The 27,362-nt window shown below is 38.5% G+C and overlaps 1 protein-coding gene across 16 annotated transcripts in view; it reads right to left on the reverse strand.

Moving 5' to 3' along the window:
• The window catches only part of MEF2C (myocyte enhancer factor 2C), a 261,095-nt gene that overhangs the window by 120,161 nt on the left and 113,572 nt on the right, over positions 1 to 27,362 (reverse strand). For all 16 annotated transcript variants that reach the window (XM_066602975.1, XM_066602984.1, XM_066602973.1 and 13 more), the window contains one exon: positions 13,806 to 13,998. In XM_066602975.1, coding sequence (XP_066459072.1) covers positions 13,806 to 13,859 — 54 coding nt within the window. In that variant the 5' untranslated portion in view covers positions 13,860 to 13,998. The remainder of the gene's footprint in view (positions 1 to 13,805; positions 13,999 to 27,362) is intronic.

Consider the following 27,362-nt stretch of genomic DNA (forward strand, 5'->3'; position numbering starts at 1 on the left):
TTGCGAGTCAGTCAGCACTTGTTCAGATCTATTTACATGCAGCAATCAGCAGTACTGTATGTGGTCGATAATTAGTATGATCATTTGCACACATACAGTTAAATTATTGTTGGCAGCACATCCCTGTTTAAACAGGCAATGTGCTGCTGACAGCCACTAATTTTGGTGCCACATAAAAGATGCAATCACCCGACAAACAAGCATTTATTCATTTGCTGGCTGATTGCCGAAACCTTCACATGAAGCAATGATCAGGTGAACAAACATTCAGATAAACATTCATTCCCAACCATTAGCCATGTAAAAGGACATTTGTTCACCCTATTTGAAGTTTAACTGTGCTTTTCAAAAACTTTTGACATGTCACAGCGATATGTCAAAAAGTTTGATTGTTGGAGGTCTTGATGCTGAAATCCCCACAATCACTAGAACAAAGCAATTGAAGCACTCATTCCAACAATATCACTGCTCGCTCGCTGTAGACGAGCTCAATAGAAAGTCTACGGGGCTGTTTTTCCGCTAGTGAGACGTGACAGCACTTGGTAGAGTACCACAGCTGCTTTATTCTGGCAATCGTTGGAGGGTCTTAGCACTCTGACCTCCAGCGATGAAAACTTTTGATATGCTCCTACGAAATGCCCAAACTTTTGGAAAGCACAGTTAATTATTATAATGACCAAAGGCAAATGCATCTGCCTGTTGATTTGACAAGTTAAGAACATGAAGGTTTCCCTCACCATCATGGCAGGCTATTCTCATAAACATGCGGTAGCTACAGGGGGTTGCAGATGCAACCTCGTCTTTGTACCTGGGAGGGTCCAAAGTCCCTTTATATAAGAAAACAATTGTACTATAAATGATTTGTAATAACTGGATGACCCTTGTTCAGACTTTGCAAAGGGGTTCAAGAGCTTCATGCCCCAGCCCTACCCATTGATTGACTCCATCTGTTTCATGTCCAGTATATGGCATGATCCTGACATTTACCCAGTCTATAAATTCACCAGGGAATGCAATCCTATGTCTTGAATATAGGACTTAGTCATCTTGCCTAACATTATATTGTCCTAAATTAGAGGCAGGGGCGTAACTATAGGGGATGCAGGGGATGCGGTTGCCCCCGGGCCCTGGAGCCTTGGGGGACCCATAAGGCCTCTCTTCTCAATATAGTGAGCCCAGTACTTCAAATAAAGCATTATAGTTATTATAGTTGGGGGCCCTGTTACAAATTTTGCATTGTGGCCCAGAAGCTTCAAGTTATGCCTCTGATTAGAGGTATATTTTGAAAAATGTAAACTAGCCCTTTAACTTACAATTACAGCTTCATATAACATCAATCATAGATTCCCATTATCAATATTACATTACAAGGCTGTGTGTACACTACAAACTATTACAACCTTTCTAAGCAATATAATTAATTTTCAACATTTCCAATTTTTAGAAATAATTAGTTCTAAATAATGATACAAAATAATTTGGGAAGATAAAACAAGGTAAATGATTCTAAAATTGATATATGTTGAAATATAACGGGCCATGAAGGCAATCATAAGATTTAATTAGGGTCCTTGCAGTGAAAGGTTGAGAAGCCTTGATCTATTACTTTAGCTGCTACTGAAATTTCTAAAATTTCCCATGATGCTCAGCCAGGATTGCAATTAAAGCACTGCACAGTGGGAGATCATCAGGGCTGAGGAGGAAAGGGGGAGGTGAGACTGTGTTTTTAATTCAGCATTACCTATGGTGGAAGCTCAGCATTTCACTGAAACAATGTGGGATCTTTTTCGAGCTTCCACTAAATATGTTTTCTTAATGGTCTTGTGTGCTTCATCATCAAAAGTTCAATTCTTATAGGAAAGTCCTATTTTCGGACATGTTGGAATAAATGATCATTCTAAAAATATTTTCCTATACTGAGATAACGTTTCCTAAAAATATACATCTTAGGAAAAAAACTGGGAGAATTGGTGATTTTTCTCTTTGTGAACATAAATAACGTATGCTGAGAGAGCCAGGAGTTACCTGCCGTGAGAAAAAGCTCATTGCTTGCAGTGAAGCGTAAAATCAGTAAAATTCCCCCCTCAAACATTTCTAGATATCTGTCCAAAGTAATATTTGCTTTATTTTGATTTTGAAATTAATTGACTAAATTGCTGTTTATTTTCTGCAGGTAGGAAAAAGCTTGGAAATTGAATTTCGTTGCTTAAAAAATATATATTTTCTTGTTATCATTTAGCTTCCTCGATTGAGCGGCTGCCTTCTTGTGTAAATTTATTCCCAGAAAGTGTGAGTAAAAGCGAAAGATGTGTGTGTGTAAAGCAGGATGTTCTCTGCTTCTTCAGAAGCTTTCTTCTCAAGATGTCATCTCGATAAAAAATGGAGACAGCTGCTACACAAAATGATAATTGGTTATGTGTCTATACTGTATATGTATTACTCGACGTGAAAAGGAACGGCTCATCTGCTGGCTCTCTGGGATATGTATGTATAAAACAATGTAGCAAACTAGGTTAATGCATAGAAAATAGCGGTAGGCCGACGTGACTTATACCAACAAGACTTTTTCCTTTGGTAGTAAGACTAAACTTGTGGTTGTCAAGGAATATTTGCCCCTTACTAATATGGGACTCTGCTTGCTTAATGAGTGTTTGTCACCGATAGTCATTGATAGGAAGCCATTATGATATGCTAATCAATTTATTGTACTCTATCAATAGGCATGTGGCATGATTTGGGCTATACAGGCTGTAGTTATTAAGACTGATTTAGCCCTATATGTAAATATTGCTGTCCCTATATTGAAATAACATTAGCATACTTGAATGGGAAGCCATGGATGTGATACACGATGATATGGCGCATGCGTCCTACGACATGGATTTCAATTGCTATGATAGATGCACGGAGCCATGGTTGGTTCTGTATCCATTCGACTTGGATGGGTACCTGAATCTACTGCAGATGATGGTGATGACTTCCTGCATGGTCTTCCCCTATCATAGCAGAAGGAGGCCACTTCAAGTATGTTTTCCTTACTTCAGTCATAGTAACAGGATTTTGAGAGATGCGGAAAGTGGATTTCTACTTCTAGGAATCCAAAATTCAGCCATGTGCTAACCAGGCAAATTTGGAACAAGGGTGAGCTGGCTCTTTACTGCTATATTCATGCCTCATGAAGACAACCTCTTCTCTAAAGACATCCATTCCAACAATCAGCTGATTGCCATTAATCTAGGTCCCTGAACCTCCAGTGCTCAACTGTTATTTGTCAGGGGAAGCTTTGTTCTGCTATAGATAGGTGTTGTTTGGATGGCACAACACTTTCACATTAATAACAGCTAAGGTATCTGCCTGGTATCCAACTGAAAAGGACATTTGGGAGGAGCATTGCCATCCGTTCTTAGGCAATCAGTATTAAGCACACTCCCATGAGGAGCATTTTATTATTAGATAAATCATTTCTCAGCAAAACTATACACAGTATCTAACTACTAATTTAACATACCGCATATAACTATATTTTTAAATGCTTATGAGTACTTGATATATAGGCAACCAGTCCTAATGATTAAGAAGATACTTTTTTTCCCAAATCATTCAGGATGTTTTATAAATTGTATGTTAACCACCAAAATGTAGAACTAAAAAATATAGAATATTCCTTCGACTGTCATGTAGAGTTATAACAACTGCCATCTATACTTAAGGACTATATGTGGTTCTGTATTTGTCACTCATCACACAAGATACAGAATACAAGTATTTACACACAATGCCTGTCACAAAGAGATAAATATTACTGTGTGAAATTTCCTGCACATTTAAATCCTTTCTTCTCCTTCAGGATACATATTATAACTTTACCTATCACCTGCCATGACAAATCTTCCACAGAAGACAGTAATTGCCCAGCTACATTCAGCTGAATAAATTATATGTTTATGAGCACTAGTTATACTATACACGCTTTGCTGTGTTCTGGGATGGCTTGCACTTACTATCAGAGCTATTATTTCATATTCTTTAATGGTACTTGAAAGGGTTTTTCTTTTTTAAGTTTAATGGGATACAACTATCTTTACATTGTTATACCTTAAATTCATTCATTAAAGGAGGTATGGCCCTAGTTTTTGAATGCCCATGGCAGCACTATGGACACATTTTCTTGGATGCATGCATGAAAGGTAAGAAGAAAAAAGTTTATTAAGTGTTATTGGTCTCAGTAAGAGAAACAAAATATAATTATATATATTTTAATGGCTAACAAAAAGAAATGATATTACAGCAAGCTTTCGAGACTATCTATACGTCTTCATCATGGGCAATCTTTCAAAGTTACTTAGGCCTTTTCATCAGGCTTCAGTAGACTCGAAAGCTTGCTGCAACATCATTAATTTTTGTTACACATTGAAAGGTATTATATCTACAAGATTAGGTTGCTTCTCTATTGAAAACAATAACATTTAGGAAGGTAACAGGCATACACATCTTGGGTAATGAAAATGATCACTAGTTGGGGAACATTCACTATAAAAGTTTATATAAAGATGACATCATGGTGTCATAGTTGTCCCAATCTAGAACTAGTTGTCTTATAAACTTTGCCTTTCATATGCATGTTTCTATTTTGTTCCGCAATTTAAATCTTCCATGAATATTCCTAGCTCGTCAAATCTAGTGTTGATTGCTGCAACCCCGACCTATTGCCTGCCTTGATGCCTACTATTCTTCTGTTGTTTTTACTGTAAGATCGAACTGTGAGTATACTCATTTGACAATCCAGTGTCTGGTCTGCACAAGTATATGTTTATGTTCCTTGGCCAGTTGAGTACTGGCCAATTATTTAGATATACAAGAAAGGTGAAGATAATGACCAGACGTAGACTGGACACTACTTTTAGCAGTTGAGTCACCGACTGGACAATACATGAATATGGTCTCATAGCAAAATTTATTTCAGGCTGTTCTGGGAAAACTTATTTTACTGACATAACAGAGGTGTGTATGATATATAGTCCAATAAAAGGTAATCTAAACCCAAATGATCAAATTAAGTATAAACATGTAAAGAAGAAATTGCAGTATTATATCCCATTATATGATATATTAGCAAAAGTCTATTTTCAGTACTCATCCACTTTACCTTGATTAAGGCTATTCATGCAGAAATTGCAAATAGAGCATTCTAATTCTTCAAAATGCAGAAACGTAAATAATGAAACTGAACAGAAACATGGCCCCCCTGGCATTAATCTCACACTTTATATAGTGTGAGCCTATTTCATGTTTATCCAGCTGGATGAAAAGATCCTTAGCGAGTACAACCTTGCATCACAATTTCAGTGGACCTGGGAGTATCATGCCTTTTGTGTGTAATCATATTATTGCCCATAAATTTACCTCTCATAAAGCTCCGAACAGATAAGCAAGTCAACTGAATGAGCAATTAGTTGACTAACCATAGAAGGTCCATTTAGTACTAATATTTGAAAAGTCGGGTTTTGTCTGATGAAGCATGTAATGTGCCAATGCTATGATTTGTCAGGTCTTAATTAGCCAGACAAATGTGAGCTGCATTATGTAGCTCCCACTTCAAATTCTTGCCAAGCAGAAAAGTAGAGACAAACAATTAAGAAAAACAGAAAGCCAACCGTGTAATACAGTCTGTCATTGCATATTCTCTCTAGCTTGGCATATGCACTCTGGAACTACCAACCATCTTAGATTATGAATATAGAATTCTCACTATAGTCACTATTCTATCATGCTGTGTTGTCTGAGCTTATGTTCTGTAATAGTCGGCAGCACCACAAACTTGATTTTGTTTTTAGTATTCCTCTCAAAGTGCTGACATTTTGAACTAAATATGATTATATGGGCATTTTTTATCATTTATAATTGAAGGAGCTGTGTCATGGCAGGTTTTACCCGTCATGCAGACACCATTGCCATGGTTTTGCCTAAAGAGAATGTCAGCGGATGGTCACACATGCGTACCATGGCTCCATTTAATTCAATGGAACCATCAGAGATAGCCAAGTTGGCTCTCTCTGGCGCTCCCATTGAAGTGAATGGAGCAGTGGTGTGCATGTACAACCAGCTGCTATCCTTCAGACAGGTAAGACCTGTCATAAGACAACCCCTTTAATAAAAAAATAATTTCTGTAACCAAATGAATTTTGTAATTAATCTGGCTGTCCAGAATTAGGTAAAAGGGTTGGTTCTCTTTTTCAGAAACAGAGCCACACTTGTCTGTGGGTTGCAGCTCAGCCCCATTACTTTGAATAAGCCTTTTATCTGAAAACTATAACTTCCACGAGTTAAAAAAATCTTGGAAATTGAGATTACGTATCTATGTGGCAAATAAAATAAAAATAAACAAATCTTTAACAAAGAGAAAGGAAGAAATCAGACCACTCAAAAGAGAATGAACTTTTTACACTGTCATACATTGACCCTGTTGATTTCCTATGTTTTTGAAACACTTTTAGAGAATCAAAGCAAGGTCTTTCAGTATATTGACACCAACCACTATATTGGAGAATAAGATCTTATCAATCAAGCTGCTCTTTTCTTTGTGTGTCTTGTCCATTAGCCAGCAGTAGATTTGGTTGTGTAGACATCCCAACCAAGATACGCAAGACAAGACATAGATAAACATTAGCATCCTCCAGCTATGGTCCCTAAGATGATCACTGGAAAACCAAATGTCTCAGCATAGCTAGTGGTCTGCTGTTTGCAAATGTTAATATGTTCCAAGAAACCTTTTTAGAGTAGAACAAATCACTATAATGGACCTATTTAACCCTCATGTGATACCAGTTTCAAAGTGCAGGACTGTAATGAACAAGGCTGGAGTTAAATAGACCCCATGGTACCACATAAGGGTTAAAATAAGGATATAAGCATGAAACCCTCATATAGTTATGCTAGTGAGTAAAATTACACCACTAAGAAAGACTCCAAAATGTTACATGATGCGGTTCTGTGGAGTCACATGGTGTATTACATGCACCCTCTCAGCAGTACTGAAAAAGATCATGTGAAGTAGTCTGTGACTCCTGTTTCCTTTTTTAGAGTTTCTGTAGTAATTGAATGACAGGGATTATTCGACATACAGTATGACTCCACAATCCACAATTTTAAGTCCCATTGTTTGGCACACTGGAAGACCGCTTAGTGGTACGACTAGACTCACTGAGGGTATCATAGGCTCTAACTTTAGTAGATCTGTCATAGTGATAGATTCTCTTTACATATTGTCCAAGTTATGATATTAGTTCAAATGACATTGCCTCAACTTTAAAAAATTAAACATTTGCCAAAAAAAGGCATTCAAGAAATATGTAATGAAAAACCCACTGTCTAAAGGCTTTTACATGAGCACATTCCCCCCATCACGGCCCAGTGTGAATATGCCAAACAAACATTTGTCAACTGACCATTAAAATGCTTGCTCATCAGCAGCACATCTCCCCGTGTAAACAGGTGGATGTGCTGCTGACAAATGCAATCTGTATTGGGGTTTTTCAAGCTATTCACAAACATTTGACCTGTTATTCACAATCATCTGCCACATGTAAATAAGCACTAATCTACATGCTACAGATGTAACAGAGACATCATTGAAGGAAGTTGCACTACATCTGCAATGTAGACCACCCAGCGTTTGTAAATTGCGTTATGGTAATTGTGTAGTGTGGCCACTGCCTTTCACTTTGAAGGGTAGCCATGCTATGCAAATAGCATAGCAACATCGAGTCGCAACTCATTAGTTCATTATTAACCTACTAATGTGAGATGCCTTAGTGGTGTTGCATCTGTAGACTGTGGATCAGGACTTGTTAGTGGGTAGAATATCTGCCCATGTAATGCCACCTAAACTTCCCTAAAGCCTTCGAATTTCAGTAGGAAATAGTCCATACAATGGCATTTTCATTCTTCTTTTAGGGTATTGTCATATATTGCATTTGAGTTGCACTAACCGCACATGGTTTACTGCTAATTTCCCTTCTTCACCAGTACTTACTGCAAAATCATGGCAAGCACAGGCAAAGCAAGGCAGCATGGTTACTGTGGCTTGGCAGCAATATGTAATAGAACTCTTACGTAGACAGACATTCAGTCTCATCACCACTTTTCAGAGACTATAAATTAGTCTCCAGGTGCAGATCGTGTACTACTCCTACAAAACAAAGCACCTCTCTATGTCTTGTCCCCTCTGATGTCATTTTGATAAATAAGCCAGACGTGGTCATCACATAGAACAGGACAACCAATAGCTTATCTTGTCTAGGAGGTCTGGAGTGCACATCATGTGTTCTAAGGAATAGAACTGGGTCACTGTACCTCTACCATATCCCGTGTGCACTTCATTTTTTATAAAAGGGACACAGCTACCAAATCCATGCAAGTCCATGGAATCGCTATGCAAAATCTTTATCTGACTAAAGTTATTAGCTTGAAACCAGAACAATTACACCTTTTTAGAGCATCTTGTTAATCTTATTATGTGAAATAATTAAAATTGCAAATAACTAATCTTCCATTGCCGGGAGGCAAATTACAGTTATTTTATGCTTAAAAACACTGCTAAATATCTTTTTCAGAAACAAAAACAAAGATAATACAAGAGAAATAAATTAATTGTAACTCCTATAAAACTTTTTTACTATTTTGAATATCTAGTTCAGTCAATTAAAGCGATAGTATCTGGCCATCTTATACATTTCGGAGCTTTACATTTAGTCTGCCTTTGCCTCATTCAAAGCCCACCATGGAATAATATTATCTTTAAAGTATTTGTTAGCAGCTATAAATTTTAGAATCTTTACTTATTTTTAGTGGCTTTATATTCTATAAAGTATTGAAAAAAATATTCTTATGCATGCAAACCACTAACAAGTTGCTATTGAAACATCTGTTGCTTTATTGACTTCCTAATACCCTTATTTTCAAATATCATATTAATGAATTTTAATTGAATAGATGGGAGTCAGCACAAAAGGACCCTCAACTATTAGCCAAAAAAAACAGAGTGGCTACCATGAATGCCTCTCATCCCAAAGCACCCAGCACATCCAGATAATGTACACACTGTGTAATGCTTTTTTTTCCCTATAGGGGCACTGCAGGGAAATTCAACGCTTGTCGCTGGGTTTCTTAACAGATTTCAGCTGATTACTGGGCATTCTAGAACAGGTGATCAGCTTATCATCAGTGGACCTTTTTAACAACAAGGGATTGTCCAAATTAGACAACCCCTTTAAGTGTTAGGAACTGTACTTTACTTGGATGCTCATGTACAGTATTTTTGTGGTTTCTATGGTTTTCAGCAGTCAAAAGATTTTTTTTAACTGTGCAGAATAAAGGCAAACTAAAAAATAGGTCAAATCAGTAGAAAGGTAATAGCGATACGTTACAAAAATCTAGATTCTACATTTGTAGGATTTATAGCCAAATCAAAGGCAGAACATAAGGATCTAGCAGCGCTAGCACATGCTGCGCTAGCGCTTTAATCTGTTAATTAGTCACCCTGCTACGTAATTATCATAGCGCAGTTGATAGGAGGCGGGTGAGCTGCACTACAAATGTAATGTACCAAACATCCTTGTTGGTGTTGCTACATCTGTACCTTTAAAGGCTATTGATACCTTTGTGCATGAAAAATCAATATATAAATATCTTACTAAATCACTGCAGAAAAAAATGATGTTCTTTTTGTTTTTTTGTGTTGAATTTTCCTTTGCACGCCTCATATTTGGTTTGTAAGCTCTCCTACATTCATATTTTTAGCTTGAGGGCATTCCCAGTGCTGATCTATCATGCATGTGCACAAGCTCAGCAACCCTTCCCCTCTCCTCTTTTAAAAACTGTGTAGCATAACCACACCCATTTAACACTACACAGCTATCCCTCTGTCTATCTCATCCTATCTCTGAGTAACTGGTCAGTTTCCCCTCACTGCTGATAAAAGCAAGTAACTCACCCACAGCAAATGATAGCCCTCTGTAATAGTAGCTTTCTCTGCTTTCTGTCCTCCTGATCTCCTTCACCATCCCCTGGTACTGTTGTGATGTCTCTTTATAATGTATTTATGCCCTAATAGGTCATATGGAAATTATTTTCTTTCAGAAAACCCCTTTAATCTTTGAGACAACCCCTTTACATTTTAATTAATTTCATAGTTCATCACATGGCCTCAATCCCAGTAGATGAACGCCTCCTATAACTGTATTTCAATGCTTATTAAGGTTTTTCTATCAGCTGAATGATACTATTCATTGCCAGTTTTCCTCCTTATCTCCAATTATTTTTTTTTCCAATTTTCACACTTTGTGATTTAGCACAGCTCAGTAAATTCACATGAAGTAGAAGCGCATCTTTTATCTGTCTTGGGTTTAACAAACAGAGATTAATACATTAGTGAATGTGAACTTATACTCGTATTTGTATGGTATGAGATATGAATAAACAAACTTCAATGTACACTGTTCATACTGTCTCAGAGGTCTCTTTCATCTTTCAAAAATATGATGAAAAATATTCTCTATCACCCCGCTGTCCTCCGAAGAGCTTCAGTTTCTTGACTATGTAGAGTCAATAATTTCAGGTATAGAATAAACACCCAACCACTCATTGTGACAGCTCCTCCAGTCTTGTATTCCCTGGTGCTTACTTTATGTTCATTCTGATATCTCACCTTTTAATTTACAGATAAAGCAGACCTATATACATCTTACCCCGCCATGTGTGATGTCTTACATTGTACTGTGTGAATATGTCTCTGCGAAATTGCTAATGAAGGCAATTACTTCTGATGTACTTGTGCATGGATCCCATGATGATAGGCAACATGCATTGTCACTTAAAGCTTAACAATGTAAAACTTAAAGGGGTTGTCTCGCGAAAGCAAGTGGGGTTATACACTTCTGTATGGCCATATTAATGCACTTTGTAATGTACATCGTGCATTAAATATGAGCCATACAGAAGTTGATCACTTACCTGCTCCGTTGCTGGCGTCCCCGTCTCCATGGCTCCGTCTAATTTCGGTGTCTTCTTGCTTTTTTTAGACGCGCTTGCGCAGATGGGTCTTCTCCCTTCGGCTCGGCAGCAGCGGTGTTTTGGCTCCGCCCCTTGAACGCGTCATCGCGTAGCTCCGCCCCCGTCACATGTGCCGATTCCAGCCAATCAGGAGGCTGGAATCTGCACACGTCATGGGGCGGAGCTACGCGATGACGCGTACAAGGGGGCAGAGCCAAAACGCCGCTGCTTCCGAGCCGAGCCGAAGGGAGAAGACCCATCTGCGCAAGCGCATCTAAAAAAGCGAGAAGACACCGAAATTAGACGGAGCCATGGAGACGGGGACGCCAGCAACGGAGCAGGTAAGTGAATAACTTCTGTATGGCTCATATTTAATGCACGATGTATATTACAAAGTGCATTAATATGGCCATACAGAAGTACTTAACCCCACTTGCTTTCGCGAGACAACCCCTTTAAGAAAGGACTCTAAAAGCTCTTTTACATCATGGGACGATTAACATTCAGAATCGTTCAGATTCCTGCGCTCCTGCATGCAGAAAACTGAACGATGCGCAAACTTTTGAATGACTGCTTGCTTACTGGAAATGAAGGGGTTGGGACAAAAAAAGTTTGGTACCGTGTTAACCAGTAGAGCAAAATGTGATAAGAGAAACCAAGTCATCTTGTAGATATGATACCTTTTAATGGCTAACAAAAATATATGATGTTATAGCGAGCTTTCGAACCTAATCAGGATTCTTCCTCAGGCCTTCCTCAGCTTTATTAGTAGACTATAGGAGCTAATGATCAATCAAATTGTCCCTCCAGCAGACAAGAATAGTATAGCCCCAGCTAATGTTGTGTTGATGCATCATGGGACAGATGTGAAACTAAAAGTAAAAAATCTCTTTCTACTGGAATTCCTACACCAGAAGTGTAGGTATGGAGTTACTGCATGTTGAAATGAAGAACATATATTAATATGTATATTAATCATGACTATTTACAGTATTATCTAAAATACACAGTGCCTCGAAAGTGAAGTGTGAAACATCCATATGGAACGAAAACAGTTTGGCAGACTGTGATACAGTTTTGCATACTAGCTGCAGTGGAAGTGGGAAATCTGTTAAGCCATGTTACCAACATGACAGCTATTGTATAAGCCGCCATCTTGGATTCAACTCCAATTTTTCCAATGGGAAGGTAGATGTGTGATATAGCAAGCTGGCAAAAATGTCACCAGAAAAACAATGGCGTGCTTCATTTTAACATAAATGTATTTGTTCTCATGTTAACATACTGATATTTCTTCATTAGAGGCAATGTAAATGATGGCGTTATCTCAAGCAAAATGTGTCAGGTGAATGAAGCAGATTTCAATCAGTGCCACCTAACAAGATCTCCCATTGCCCACAGAGAAGTTGTCAAACTTTCCAAATTCAGAGAAACAGGTCCTATCGCTGAAAAACCAAAATCTGGACAACCAAAGACCATTACGAAAGAAGCATCAAAAACCACTGTTCTGCAATCATTCAGCAGATTTTGATATATCACTCACCTACCTTTCCACTGCAAAAATAAGAGTTGAATCCAAGATGGTGGCATTCAAAATGGCCGTCAGGTTTTCCTTTTTCCCTGCAGCTAGTATTAAACATTAGATCACTGTTTGCTAAACAGTTTTCACTCTATATGAGTCTTGTAGACATCCTGTAGAATCCTTCTGTCAAGGTTATGGATCAAGCATATGTTAACTACAACCATCCCCCTCCCATTAAATAATCATATATATATTTATATATATATATATATATATATATATATATATATATATATATATATATATATATATATACACACATACTGCAATGTGTAGATTACTACCCTCTTATCCTTGCCTTAATTATGACCATCTGTTGTCCTGCAGTAACAGATATACTGAAGATGAACGTAGAGCATTGATGCTCTTGTGAAATTATGACTGACCGTTCAGAAATGTTCAGCATTCTCTACTGCAATTTTTACGCTTTGTGTCTTTAACTACGAGATAGGAATAAGGGGACAGGGCAACCAAATGGAAATATTCCTTAACCTGAAAAATTTGGAAATGTGGTCATTTAAGTGTATGGCTTGTTCTGGTGCAGCATTTATTTGTTTTTGGCTTTTTTGCATTATGTATGTCTGAATATTCTTTGCTAGTTAAAAAGGGACATAGGTGGAATTTACTGCTGTACAGTTTTGCAAAGAAAATATATTCAACTTCTTAATTTAGTATCTTCTAAAGATTAATGTAATTAATAAAATCTCCAATTACTACTCTGTATATACTGCTTTTTTTTTGGGCGGGGGGGGGGGGGATATTTTGGTAGTATCGAACAAATCCTAGTGCATCCTTGTCTATAGTCACTTTGTACAGGAAGCTATGCCGGCCCAGGACTCATCTTTTTTGCAATGTCTTTTTCCTTCCAAATCCATGTTGAGCTACAGAGCCATATCCACCATCATTATACAGTGTTATGATCAGAGGGTGTCAACTTTTCCCTATGAGCGCAATCAGCTGCTTCTATTCAGGTTGCTGAGCTAGTGCCACTGTTAGTTTGCTTGTCAATTAGTTATTTTTTTCCTCTCTGACAAAACCCAGTGTTTATACATTGTGCGTATCTCTTAATATATTCGCTGTGATTAATTGCACAAATGTGATTCGTAAAGGGAGGCTCATTACTCTATACACTGAAGGGATTTGTCCATAATATGCTCCATTCGTTCTTTCCTACCTGTCTGTTACGTTCATCCATTATCCTCGTGATCTGAATCTTTTTTCTCCCCATAGTCCCCGTTTTTTCTTTCTTCTCTCGTCCTTAAAGCAATGTATCTTTCCTTCTTCTGCCCTTCTCACTTCTTTCTGTTCACAGTTCTGTCACTTTCCTATTGTCCTTTTTCTCAGTTTACTGATCTCGACATCCGTACCTGTTTCAGAGAAAGAAAACAAGGTTCATAAGAAGAAAAAAGAGATGGAAATATTAACTTGTATCATAATCAGGGCAATGTTAATAAAAACCTCTATGGCCGGGTTTAATAGTGTGGCAGTATTGCAGTGTCAATAATATAGCTGCAATACTCACATATCCTGTCATTCTACTGAACCATAGTTGCATTGACATTATATTGATAGCAAAACTGCCAGCCATAATATGCAAACTATAATGTGGCTACATTAGTGATATGACACTGGCCTAGTAAGGGTGTGGTGGGACACTGGAAGTAAGTCTACTGTATGTTTGAATGGACTTTAGAAATCAAAGCATGCTTTAGATAGACCATAGGATATGAAATTCGCTCTTGGCCTGGCTGGCTAACCATATTGGTGATAGCCTTTTTTTTTGTAGTAGTTGCATGCTGTGGCAAATAACAAAACATGTTGCATGCCACTTGAATATTTTGTCAGAGACCCTGCTGAAGACCACAATTTAAAAAATCATGTCCATTAATGTGGTAGAAGTTAGAATTTTGCAGCCCATTGTAACGAATCTCAAAAGACGAGAAACATAAAAAAAATAGAGGACAGGATGATTCAAGAAAAAGTCTTCACTGCCTTACCCATTAACCCCTTCTAGCTTTTAAATCTGAAGGAATAACGCAACACATGATTTAACTAGGTCTCTATTTACTGTATTCGGAAGCCTAACCTATAAGAATTAAGTACTCAGTCGAAAGAGTCTATAAAAATACTGTCAATAGTCATCTGATGAAAGCAACCCAAGTTCTGTACTGGAGCAGTATCAACATTAGTCTTGCTCTCTCTACACCAACTTCTTTAAACAAACATCCTTGCTTTCATATGAAAGAAAAAAGAAAAGAAAGCAATGATTCTCCCTTTATAAACATGTGCTAAATTGGCCAGTTGAGTGATTTTGCAGTACTGGCAGTTCTTTATTTTGTCTATGCACTTGGTAACGCTGATTATTCAAAAACACTAGGCTTCCATCACAGAAATATCTGTAGTTTTACTAAGTGCATTAGTGAAGATCAAGGTACTCTGTGAAACAGCTTATCAATGTGCTTAAAATCAATATGTCTATCGGGTCTAAATTACAAAAGCATGAAACTGAGCAAAAAAAAATAAAAAATTATATATATATATATATCACTGTGCAGGCACGTATTGGTTGTACGGGACACATGCATCACTTGTCGGTGGAAGTGTGCTGTGATTTGCAGGTCCCTTGGAGCTAAAAGGGTTAAAGGTGATATAATTGGCAGGATGATACAAGACCATGGAGCAGATCACTTGTGTTTACAGTGATGTCCATCCATGCTTCTCACAGCCAAACTGATGGATCTCTCCAATACAAGATGTAACATTAAGCCGATGTCCTGGCAGTTTAATCCATTGTTTGGCTCTAATTCAAAGCTGCTGAGGTAGAAAAGCTGCTTCACACTGGGGATGAGTGCTGAGACACTGCCGGCTTGTTTAAATAAAAAAACACACGGCTCGTGTATCCTATTCACTTATTTCCCCTCTTTTGACTTAGCACTTGCCATGAAAAAACTGCTGCCAGACATTGCCTTTTGTACTTAACTCATGTACTCCTAGTGGCACACTGCTTTTATTTGCAAATCAATGCAACATCGCCACACAGCATATTAGCATCCAAAGAAGCATAGTAAATATTAATGAAAGTGAATGTATTCATATTTATATATGTTTATGTGCTTGTTTATATATATAGCATTTGTGTGTGTTTTAGGCTTTTCACTTAAAAGTGCACAGCAAGGTATACTACACTTCTACACATGCTATACATAAATAAACATAAGTAGAAAGTGTCATAAGAAACAACAGGCAATACAGAAACCAACACTATACAATACTAGAATTCTATACATTCTGCTCTCCTGGATACTTTAAGCACATGCCAACAACCGGGTGAACCACCTTTCAATAACCTACTTCCTAAACTAGGGAAACAACTTTCTAGTATTCTTTAGGCTGTTTTTAAATAGTCTTGAGAATTTCCCAATGACATGAAAAGAATAAAAACACAATAAAAGAATAACACGGCTGTAAAACATATACGAAACACCACAATGGAGCAACACTGAAGAACAAGTATTGATTTTAGGTTTTTGGACTGCATGTAAAGACTTGGATAATGCAGTCTGACTTCACAAGGCATGAGAAATGGCATGAAATGTTACCATATGAGATTACACTTGTTCTCCTGTTTTGACACACTCCTTACCTCAGACATTAAGTTATAGAGTAGTTCACAGGCACATGCAGGACCCAAAGGAGCTTAATAGGCTTTCTCTGTAACCGTAAGCCAATATGCTAATCCCCAGCAAAGGCATATGGAACTATTTCCCCTTGCTTTCTTTCAGCTGAAGCCAGTGGCACTATCCACTTAAGAGCACTGTGCCTATGTAAGCTTCTGTTCACACAGGGGTGGAAGGTCAGCCTGGACAGCTTACAGGATTGGTTAGCAGGATGAAAGCTGATTTATGGATCACGACTGTGGAACCCAGTGAGGAAGGAGAAATCACAGAGCAGCCAGGAAGGATACAATCCTCTCCCAGTACAGTAACAGAACGCTCAGTCCCACCCACCAACCTTATCAGGGCTACATTTTATACTTTCAAACAAAACGTTTTGAAACAGCTTGTGCTAAAAGTAAATAATAGTGTGGAACCGATAGCAAAAATATTCTCAGAATTCTTCCAAATTACCCCATTCCTCAAAAAATAAATGACTTTACATAGAAATCCAAGACCATATTTAGCACCTGCTCACTTTTAGTACATAGCGTCTTGTTTATATATTGACCAGATTTAACTGCTACATTCCCAGTATGGTTTTAAAAAAAAACGCTAGTAACATTATTGCACATCACTTATAAAGACATTAAAGAAGGTCACGTATTAAAAAAAATAATTACATTAAAATCAAAAGACTTTCAGTTGCAATTTTAGGATGTGCTAGCGTTTTCAAATTCGCAGGATGCATCACGTATCGTGAATTTTGCGCAGATATTTTTGACGATTTCAATTGAATCCAGACATCTACGGCCACTTTCACCCTACCGTATTTTGGTCAGAATCAGGAGGGGGTCAGAAAAATAGAAGAGATCTTTCCGTTATATTTTTTTCCATAGTTTCCGTTGTGGAAGACTATAGAGATTCTGCATGCAATTCTGCAGGCGATAACGTTTAATATCTATTTCAGCCACATTTTGCCCGCACTTATTTAATTACTAGATTAATTTTTTTTACGTTTTAAAATCTGTTACTGTATATACGCATCAAAAAACAGCATGCATTTTTTAAGAAACTGCATGCGGCTTTTAACAATGCATGCAGTTTTCAAAAACAGCATGCAGTTTCTTATGTGTTTTTTAACTGCGGAACCACAGCAACTGAAAACTGCCCCAAAACGCCACATGTAAACATAACCTTAAACATGGTCTTGAGACTGCATTTATATAAATGGTTTTCACCTGCAAGTTCTGTCCTAGGACATAACTAGCATGTGAATAGAACCCACTAATTTAATGGGTTAATTCACAATATTGATTTTTCACTCGGACCTATAGTCCATCTTGTTCAAAAATCCCCCATAATGTTATGGCAGTGAAAAAACCCAAACACATCCCGCTCTCATGCAATGTGATTTGCATGTGAGTTTGATCTGGTTTTCACCATTTTAAGTATTAGACCAGCATTAGAGATGAGCGAGCACCCAAATGCTCGACTCTGCGTTATTTAAGTCGAGCTTTCCGTAAAATTCGAGAGCTCTACTCGAGTAACGAACCCCATTGGCTACAATGGGAGACTCGAGCATTTCTGTATGTGGGACGCCGGTTGCCAAGCTTTTTTTTTTTTCTTGGTTCATGTGTTTTTCTCTCTCTCTCTCTCTCTCTTTTTCTCTCTCTCCCCTGCCTGCCAGACAAAAAATTTGCCAATGACGCACGCTGCGTCGCGGCGGGGCCAAAACAGGCACGTCACGGTGGGGAGGAGCCAAAAACTGGGGCGGGGTCAAACACGGCTTGATGCTCGTTCGAGTAATGAGCACCATCGAGTATGCTAATACTCGAACGAGCATCAAGCTCGACAGAGTATGTTCGCTCAACTCTAACCAGCATGCAATTTTTTCACGTGTGTGACAAACGCATCTACATCACGCATTTCTAGTATCAAAACGCATCGTACGTGGTGTTGAATCACCAAAAAATCGCTGGTAAATAAGTGCACCCAACATCGCCCTCACCCGCATGAGTACAACCGAAATCACAAGCTCCTAAATAGCGATATAGTAAATTCCCTTAATCCAGGAGTATCTGGAGAAGTGCAGAACTCTGCTCAGTCTTCTGGTACTTGTGTTATGGGATTCCAGATTATCTTGGAGTTATATGCTGGACTATTGAGTGCTGGATTATAGGAATTTTGCAGCATACACTACTATTTGGCTTGACTATAGGCCACTAGAATAAAAAGTAGCAATATAAATGTTCAATAATAAACAACTGAAAGGCATTTATACAAATGCTCTCTGAGTGACAACTGAATGACTTGATATGATTGCGCATTATTGGATAAATGATACTTAGAATGTAAATGTATATGGAAGTCCTGAAGGATGATTTAGCAGAACCTCTTCATTCACATTCCTCTGTTACTAATGTCCTGCTACATCTCTAGGTGACACTTTACAAACAAACTTCCATCCATCAGTCTACATTCACTCTCTCAGAAGGGATTTCCTGTTCTATTCACAATCATTATCTCAGCCCCGAACGTTGATCAATGACAAGGCTGCTACATTAGGAAGCCTTGTGTATTTATTTGTATACTGTGGTGTCAAAATGCTCCCAAGCGAACGGGCCACAGCTAGAAAGAGTAAACTACTGTAGAGCGTTTGGCTTTTCTAAGACAATCTGCACGATTGAAGCAGGAACTTCATTGACCACTATGAACAACTTCTCCATTTTTACCTTGCACTACTTTTTTTTATTAATCTATTCTCTTAATAGCTCAACCAACTGCAGAAGTGGTAGATCTGATAAAATTGATTCACCAGGTTCCTGATTTCCAGTGAAATGGAGCTAGAAGGAAAACCAGGACTAAGATATTCCTGAGGAAAGGATATCAATAACAGATTGTGGGGGTTCGCCACTCAGGACCTCTACCAATTGGATGTCTGCAGTGGGCATGGCGTTTGGGTGAGCACCACGGCCACTTTACTGCATACCAGGCACAGTGACATACATTTCTTAATAGCTGTGCCTGGAATAGCAGCTCAATCCTATTGACCTGAAAAGAGTTTGTGCTGCTCTTAGGCCATGTGACTGATGAGCATGACATCGCAGTTTCAGAATTGTCAGTAGCGCTCACCCAAGCACTGCAGCATCTTCAATCAGCTGATCAGCAGGGTCCCCACCAATCTGATATTAATGATCTATCCTGAGGATAGGTCATCAGTATCTTAATTCAGAATAATCCCTTTAACCCCTTTAATGGCACGCCCAGAAAATCTATAATTAAAGACTACCTAAACCTGCCACTGAAGGAGTTAAATGAGTTATGCTATCAAAACATTTATCACTTATCTATAGGAGAGGTGATACATGTATGATGCTGGGGGTCTGACTGCCAGAAACAACAAGGATCATGAAAACGTCACCCTAGTTACTGCATGGGTGAGTACCGTTCCATTATTTTCTATGGGCCTGAAGGAGGTGGCAAATTGTATCACTCGGCTATCTGCATAGACAGTGAATGAAGCATTGAGGCTATGCATATGGACCAACACTCTATTTACCTGGGGGACTTGAGATGCACCATTCTCATAATTCCTGGGGATCCAAGTAGTCAGACTCCAGCCATCATACATTTTTGTAGTGAGATAAGACACTTAAAAGTAATTTGCATCTATAGTATACTTACACATTGTGAAATTTCTATAGCGGAAATTCTGCTGTGTATTTGGTGTAGATTTGCATCAAAATCTGCATGTGTTTTAGTGTGGATTTTGTTACAAAATTTTGATGTAGATTTCACTCCTTCATTTAAAGAGGTTGTCTGGATGTAAAATGGTTTTTGACAATGGATCCAAATCTGTTAGATCAATGAAAACAGCAATACTTACCCATCCTCTCCACCAGTGATCCAGCACTGCAGTCCCGTAGTCTTCCCAGTCTTTGTTTAGAAATGGCTACCACTAGACTGCTGCAGCCAATCAGAGACTGCAGCAGTGAGATGCTGTTTTCCTGGCATCTTGGCTCTCAGCATCTAAGTGCTGATGCCAGGGGAACAACACATGGCTGTTGCAGCCTCTGATTGGCTGTAGTAGTGATAGCCATTCCTCAACAAAGATTGGGAGGACTATGGGGCTGCAGTGCTGGCTCATTGGGGAAAGGATGGATAAGTATCACTGCTTTTATTGCTTTACCAAGTTTTAGATCCATTGTTAAAAAACCATCTTACACCCAGACAACCCTTTAAAAAAGGGGAAATCCACAGTGAAAATCCACAGCAAAAATTGATATGTTGCAGGTTTAACAAATAAGTCAATTTATGCTGCAGATTTTTTCCACATTATGGGAATAAGATCTCTTCAAATCACATTGCTGGGGTTGTAAACTGATTCTTTGCAACCAATTTTGTTGTGGAAATCCACATGTGTGAACATACCTTTTCTGTTTTTCCTTCCAATTGGTTTGACCAGCAACAGCACCATCTAATAGTGGGGTGAACATTGTTATGGCTCTTCAAAGTATGTGCTGTGGTGGTCACTCCATTAGTGATGGCTGGAGACAATATGTAGTTAATATTATCATAAAGTATACTTAAGGCCAGTTTCACATGGCTGTACTATAGTTCAGCCATGTTCTAAGGTCCATATTACGATTGTAACTCCCAAATCCCCTATGGCTCTATATGGTTTAGATGGGGTTTTGTGGTGATCAGTAGAATTGTAAGGGGCTACTCACAAGGTATTAACACAGCCTTTATGATGTCATGAGCTCATAGTCAGCAGCTAAGCATAGAAGATAGCGGAGAAGAACCTTTTATTGCATCCCTTCACAGGTCCTACAGTCACCAGAGCTCGACAAGAAGTGGTGAAAGGTCTAGAGAGAGGTGTGAAGATGGTCTGAGGATGCAGGCTTGAGAAAAAATGCACTGTCAGGACTTAAGGACATAGTGGGACACTTTGCTGAGTGAGAGAGGGGCACAGCATCTGGAAAGAAATACAACGGGAGCCCCCTGAACCCACCAGAACCCTAAGGCCACAAGGAAGCCATGAGAGAGAGATTAACTGCTGGTGCTGCTTTTTCAAGCCCCATGTGCTACGGTAATGGGAAACAAGTTAAGGGACTACTGGAACAGAAATGCCTGTACTCATCAGCGACACACTGTAAGTGAGATCCACCCCAACCCAAAACATAAGTGTGCACTCTAGTGCAAACTCACAACAGGCCTGTTGTATAGGGAAACATTGCAGTGATTTCTAGTTAAAGAGACAGTGCTCCCTGGTTACAAACAGAGACTTCAATTCAATACACCACTATGCGTCTTGGGAGTACGGACTCTATGTTTAGTTATAGCATGTTCATAGTAGTGCAGTAACAACCTTGTTCAAAAAGGACTATATACCGCTTTCCGAGTCCGCAGTCCACCGTTACCAGTCTAATTCTTGCAAATGTCATTCATATTGCTTTGCTTAATCGCTTGTAGTAACAGACACAGAACTGAGCTACACTGAGTGAAACTCACATTGTTCATTGCCGGTTACTCTTGTTGCTACTTACCCTCATACCGGTATAATCATCATTTCTGTATTCTTAAATAAAACGTATATTTTTGTTAACTCCGTGGCTCCTTCATATCCTGAAACTTGCATCGCGCACCACTTCCCAGCGACAGAATCATGGGACATCTGGGTGTTGTAAGTCTAATAAAGACTCTTTGACAATTTTAACACTGTGTGGAACTGGCAGAAGAGAAGGGAAAGTGATATATGGGCTAAGGAGGGTAGACGTTGAAGGGCTTCTTTAAGACAATTAACAAAAGCCTTTTTTTCCAAAAATAAGTCTCGTTTAACGAAAAAAAAATCAAGCCCATTTTTAGAGGACGGCTCATAGGATAATTGAAGCTGCTAGAGTTTTGTGTCCTTGCTCATAATCTGCATATCTGAAATATTGAACTAAAGAATAGAGTTGATGCCATTTAAGTGGCTTTCAGCAGGCACATAATACTATTTGCTAATGGCCTGAGATAGAGTTGCCACAAACATTTTCCAAATGCTTGCCAGTAAATCTGTTAGGATTTTGGTTCTGTTGCCAATCAACCTCCTGTGTTTAAAACGTATTTGCTACCTTCCATCCCACCTAATTTGTGAAGCCATTAGCAATTATACCATTGGCAGCTCAGTCAGGGAGTAAATCAATTGTGATTTAAACTCCTTTGAACAGGCTATAAGTGAGCTATCATTTGCAATCTTCGTTCAGGCAGCAAGAGAGTGATTGAACCGTAAGCATTTTACCTTTCCTTTCATGAGCACATGGCATTCGAAAGGTTTTACAATCATTTCTGACACTTAAAAAGGCAAAGAAGCCTTTAAAGTCAGATAATGTTAAAGCAACATTTCCTGATGACAAAAAGAGAAGTCAGGCAACTCCATGCAAGGAGAAATCTGCTAGTTTGTCATAGTCAATAAACTACGACACATACCTGGCGTGGCTTGACATCTAATTTGCTTGAAATCCCTTGCATTATCCCCTGGAACATGGCCCAAGTCTTCCCATCCTAAATAACCCACTCATCCTTGAAGGCACGTTTCTTATGAGTCTCTGTGTTGCCTATTGTGTGAGTTCTGTCATATGCTGTTCAGACTTTCTTATCTAGTTGCTTGCTGGGTGATGATTCCTAACAGCACCCATGTTACTGGCTTTGGGTTGTCACCTGCTTTTATACATAAAATATATGCACTATGATTCTGACTTGGTGCTCTCTTTCTCGTATTCTTGTGTTACGCATGGGAAAGTGTCAGTCTTCACTGTAACACTAGCATTCTATTCATGATCCATAAGATGCATAAAAATGGACGATGCTGTAATTCTTTTCCAAAACGAATCTTTGAAACTGCCTGGTGTATGGAAATGTACAATTGTTCTAGTGAGCATTGCTGCATCCATGGCTGTAATCTAACAGAGAGTACTGGATAAGCTTCTTTATAACTTTAATGGGTATTCCTGGCATTTAACTTCTCCTAGTATTGTTGATCTGTCGTAAGAATAGATCTTCAATAGTTGATCGTCAGGGGGTCTGACACTCAGGACCCCAGGTAACCAGCTGATCTCAGTCCTTGTACTCACTGCAGCCGGACTGGACATCCACATTTGGGTCAGAGACAGAAGTGCAATAGAAGGTATAGTTCCCATTGATTTCAATGGGAGTGAAGTGTAACAGAAGACTTTGCTCCCATTGAAATAAATGGGATTTACACCTTCTATTGCAGTTCCTGCTCCAATCCCATTTCGGGGACTGCTGTCAACATCTACCCGATGGAGTTAGTGTTGGGGGCTGAAATCAACTATTGATAACCTATTTTGATGATAGCTCATCAATGCTGCAAAGGGTTTAATGCCTAGAATACCCCTTTAATAATTAAGCTACATTCATATAAGGGGTCTTATTGACCATAATTATCACACAATTTGGTAAGTTTCATGCGCTTTTGTTTATGTTGCAGTTTTTTGTGGTGTTTTGGGCATGTAATTAAGTTGCATATGTGTGTATTGAGCTCTATATTAATTCATTAATCTCTACATTTCCTCCAGTGCTTTCTCTCCTGAAAATCAACTCAAACAAGAATGACGAGAATATATAATGTAATATGTGAATTTTGCCATTTTAGACCCCTGTTCCTAAACTTCTAAATATACACTTTGACCTTGCAAGCACAACCCAGTAGTGAAAGCATGGAAGAGGTATTGAAACTTTGCAAAATGCAGTATAATAGTTCAGTTATGTACTGCAGACGTCCTGTCTAGAAGGTAATCGACTGTAGACCACATTCATATTCCAATGCCTAAACCATGAAGAGAATACTATTTTGTAAAGCATTTTCTAACATCTACTGCATCTTGCTACCCCTTATCTCATGAGCGGCCCATACATTTTAGATAATTGCCAGATGAACACTCATTCAGCCAACAGCTATTCCTGCTGGACCCTGATGCACATGTTCACTAAGCTTGGCTGAGTATATATGTGTTCTCAATGCGAAAAAGGGAGTAAGTCACAGCCGGACTGCTCTGGTTGCATCTTATCTCCAGTGAGAACAAAAGTATCGGGCATGTTGAAATTCAACATGCTCAACTCTTTTTTCCACCGCCATCTACAGTCAGGGGGAGAGTTGGGACAGCACTATGCACTTTAGGTGGTTGAGCTGTATTGTCGAAATTCTTTGGTGCAAATAACAGTCATCTAATATGTATAGTCAAACTAAGTACCTCCTTACATATTTAACTTTTTTAACAGTTATGCAGGCTGCAGGGTGCATCCACATTGCTACTTTTTGATGACTGCAAACTGATGCAAACTAAGGCATTTAGCCTAAGTTCATAGAAATGACAGTAGTTGTCATGATCAGCTGTTTTCACAAAACATATGGGGCAGGTGCAACATGAAACATCTGTACCCTAATGAAACATTTTTATTATGTATGTCTTCTTTTGTGGTAGAGGAACATTTGTGCCCCTTCAGCGCCAGGGCTAATGGGGTGGCTGCTACTTCTGCATCTCTATCCCTTAGGCTATGTCCACATGGGACAGATTTGCTGTGCAATGTTAGCAGCAGACATTCCGCAGCAGATCTCAAGAGGAAAATCTGCATCAAAAAAATATACCATTTGCTGCAGATTTTGACACAGATTTTAACGCTGGTCTAGTTGCGGAATTCACTCCATCGTTGGAAGAGGTGGAATCTGCACCAAAAATCCGGTGCTGTAATTGATATCCTGCGGATTTAAAATATACATTGCATGTCAATTTCCGCACGGGCTTTGTGCAGATTTTTTCCACAGCGTATGGGCAAGATTTTGTAAATCTCATCCACTGTATTTATTGCTACTGCTGATTTTCCGTGCGGAGGGTCAACAGAGAAAATCCACATCAAATCTGATCCCGTGTGAACATAAAAGTGGGGACTTTCAATTATGTAGTGTAGTGTGTTCACATGGAAGAGGGGAAAATTATATATGCATATATATCTTGTATTAAATGCATGTTCTTGCACTCAGCTGCACATATGAAAGGGATTAATAGAGATGCAAATCTTCTACATTTCAATCATCACTATGCTACAGAAATGTGACATTTCCCCCTATCTATACCCTCGTCTTATTTCTTACAAGCCGTTGTATGGAGACAAATTTAAGCAACTGAAGCATCAGGATGGTCTTTGCGTTCAGAAATATCTCTACGCTAAAAAAAATATAAGAAAACACCATAAAGTTGAGGATTCTGGTGAAGGGACAATCTGCAGCATTCTGCAAGACAAACATAAAAATCAGACTGCTCACTAAAAAATGAGGAACTTCAATTTCACAGACTTCTGTTCACCGTATGTTGCGGCAAGAACATAGAGCAGAAGGAAGAGTGATTTAAGCCTCAGTTAAGAAAAAAATTGAGATGGACAGAAGCTGATCATCTGCCCAGAAATAAGTGCTTTCTGAATGTCTATATACTGTCTTTTCTGTCTTCTCTGCTTTAGGAGAATCTTAACAGAATGGCAGGAAACACACACCAAGTGGTCACGGAAGGATGTGATGTCAGCAACCACGAACAATAAAAGGTGTAAAGGTGCTTCCTTCCCTAAACTGTTCCAGAAGTACAAAATGGGAACCAAAACTTGACACTTCCTTCTCTGAGCAGAGCTGTCTGAATTTGCCCTGAAGCAGCACCCTACGCACAGCGCCTACCAAGAAGGATGGAGCAATGAAGTGTAAGAGACGATCCACACGTCTCTATTGTAGTGTGTGTAAAAATAAGCACTGAGCCATACAGATGTATAAATAAAATAGAGTACGAGCCCAAAATAGGCAGAAAAAACAATGACTAGCAGTATATTTGATAATGTTGCTGTGCACGTCTTAACTATCAGTCCTGATGTCATTGCTGGTTAGGTGCTACGTTAATAATAATAGTTACTTTATATGTCTGGGCCAAAAATATACAAATATATATATATATATATATATATATATATATATATATAGATATATATATAGATATATATATATATATATATATATATATATGTGATAGAGAGGTAAGTGTTACACTCAAACCCTGATGTCGAGGCGACTCAAAAAGAACAGCAGTATTATAAATGACACATAGCAGACGGGGAGTCGGTTTTGCAATCGGTCCCAGCTTCAACTCTCTCCTCTGTTCTCTATATAAACTGTATATATTGGCTGAAGACGGAATCATTCGCATATGGAACTTGTGCACACAGTCTCCATTGCATAACCCCATATAGTTTTTTTTTTCCTTCAGGAGAGTAATTATACATAGTATTACTTACATTATAACTGATAAGGAAAAGTTGCATGACAAACATCCAAGGCTTCTCAATGCATTAAGAAAGGAAAGTGTGATAACAGAGTAACAGCTGAGTGAGAATACACACCATGTAACACATGTACATTTGTTATTATTGGCTCTAAGTATGCATAATGCACAATATATGTAACATAATAGCATAGAAATATGCAGAACGGTAGAGACAACGCCAGCATTCATTCCCCGTGAAGCTGCAGAATGTATTTAATTGTAATGATTTATGAAAGTTTGGAATTTTGTTACTTGTCATATCAAATTATCCAAAGCATCTGTCTTTTAAAATGTCTTAAGATATCCATACGTACAAACTGAAAATGTATATTGTGTGCTTGAAGCTTGGCTAAATGATTTCTGTCAACGTATTTTAATGGAAAATTAGCATACTGATGTAATCTGAGCACCATAAACCCAAACGTGATGAACGTATATAGCATATTCTGTAGGCTTTAATAATAATTTGCATTGATGCTGACTTTCCTTGGCCTTTAAGGAGCCCTACTGACACTCTCTATTTTTTTTTTTTTTTTGCTCAATCCTGTCTATAGAATGGATCTTTTATTTCAAGGTCCATGAATATGCATATTTGCCATGCAAAAAAATTAGAGTTCAAGCAAAGGGAAAAAATAATTTTAGTGATTCGTTGCAATGCCGCTAAAATTATAGGTTGCTTGCATCTTAAATAGGCCACATAGCTATATTTTGACT

This window comes from Eleutherodactylus coqui, chromosome 5, assembly GCF_035609145.1.
Source record: "Eleutherodactylus coqui strain aEleCoq1 chromosome 5, aEleCoq1.hap1, whole genome shotgun sequence".
In the NCBI taxonomy this organism is placed as follows: Eukaryota; Metazoa; Chordata; class Amphibia; order Anura; family Eleutherodactylidae; genus Eleutherodactylus; species Eleutherodactylus coqui.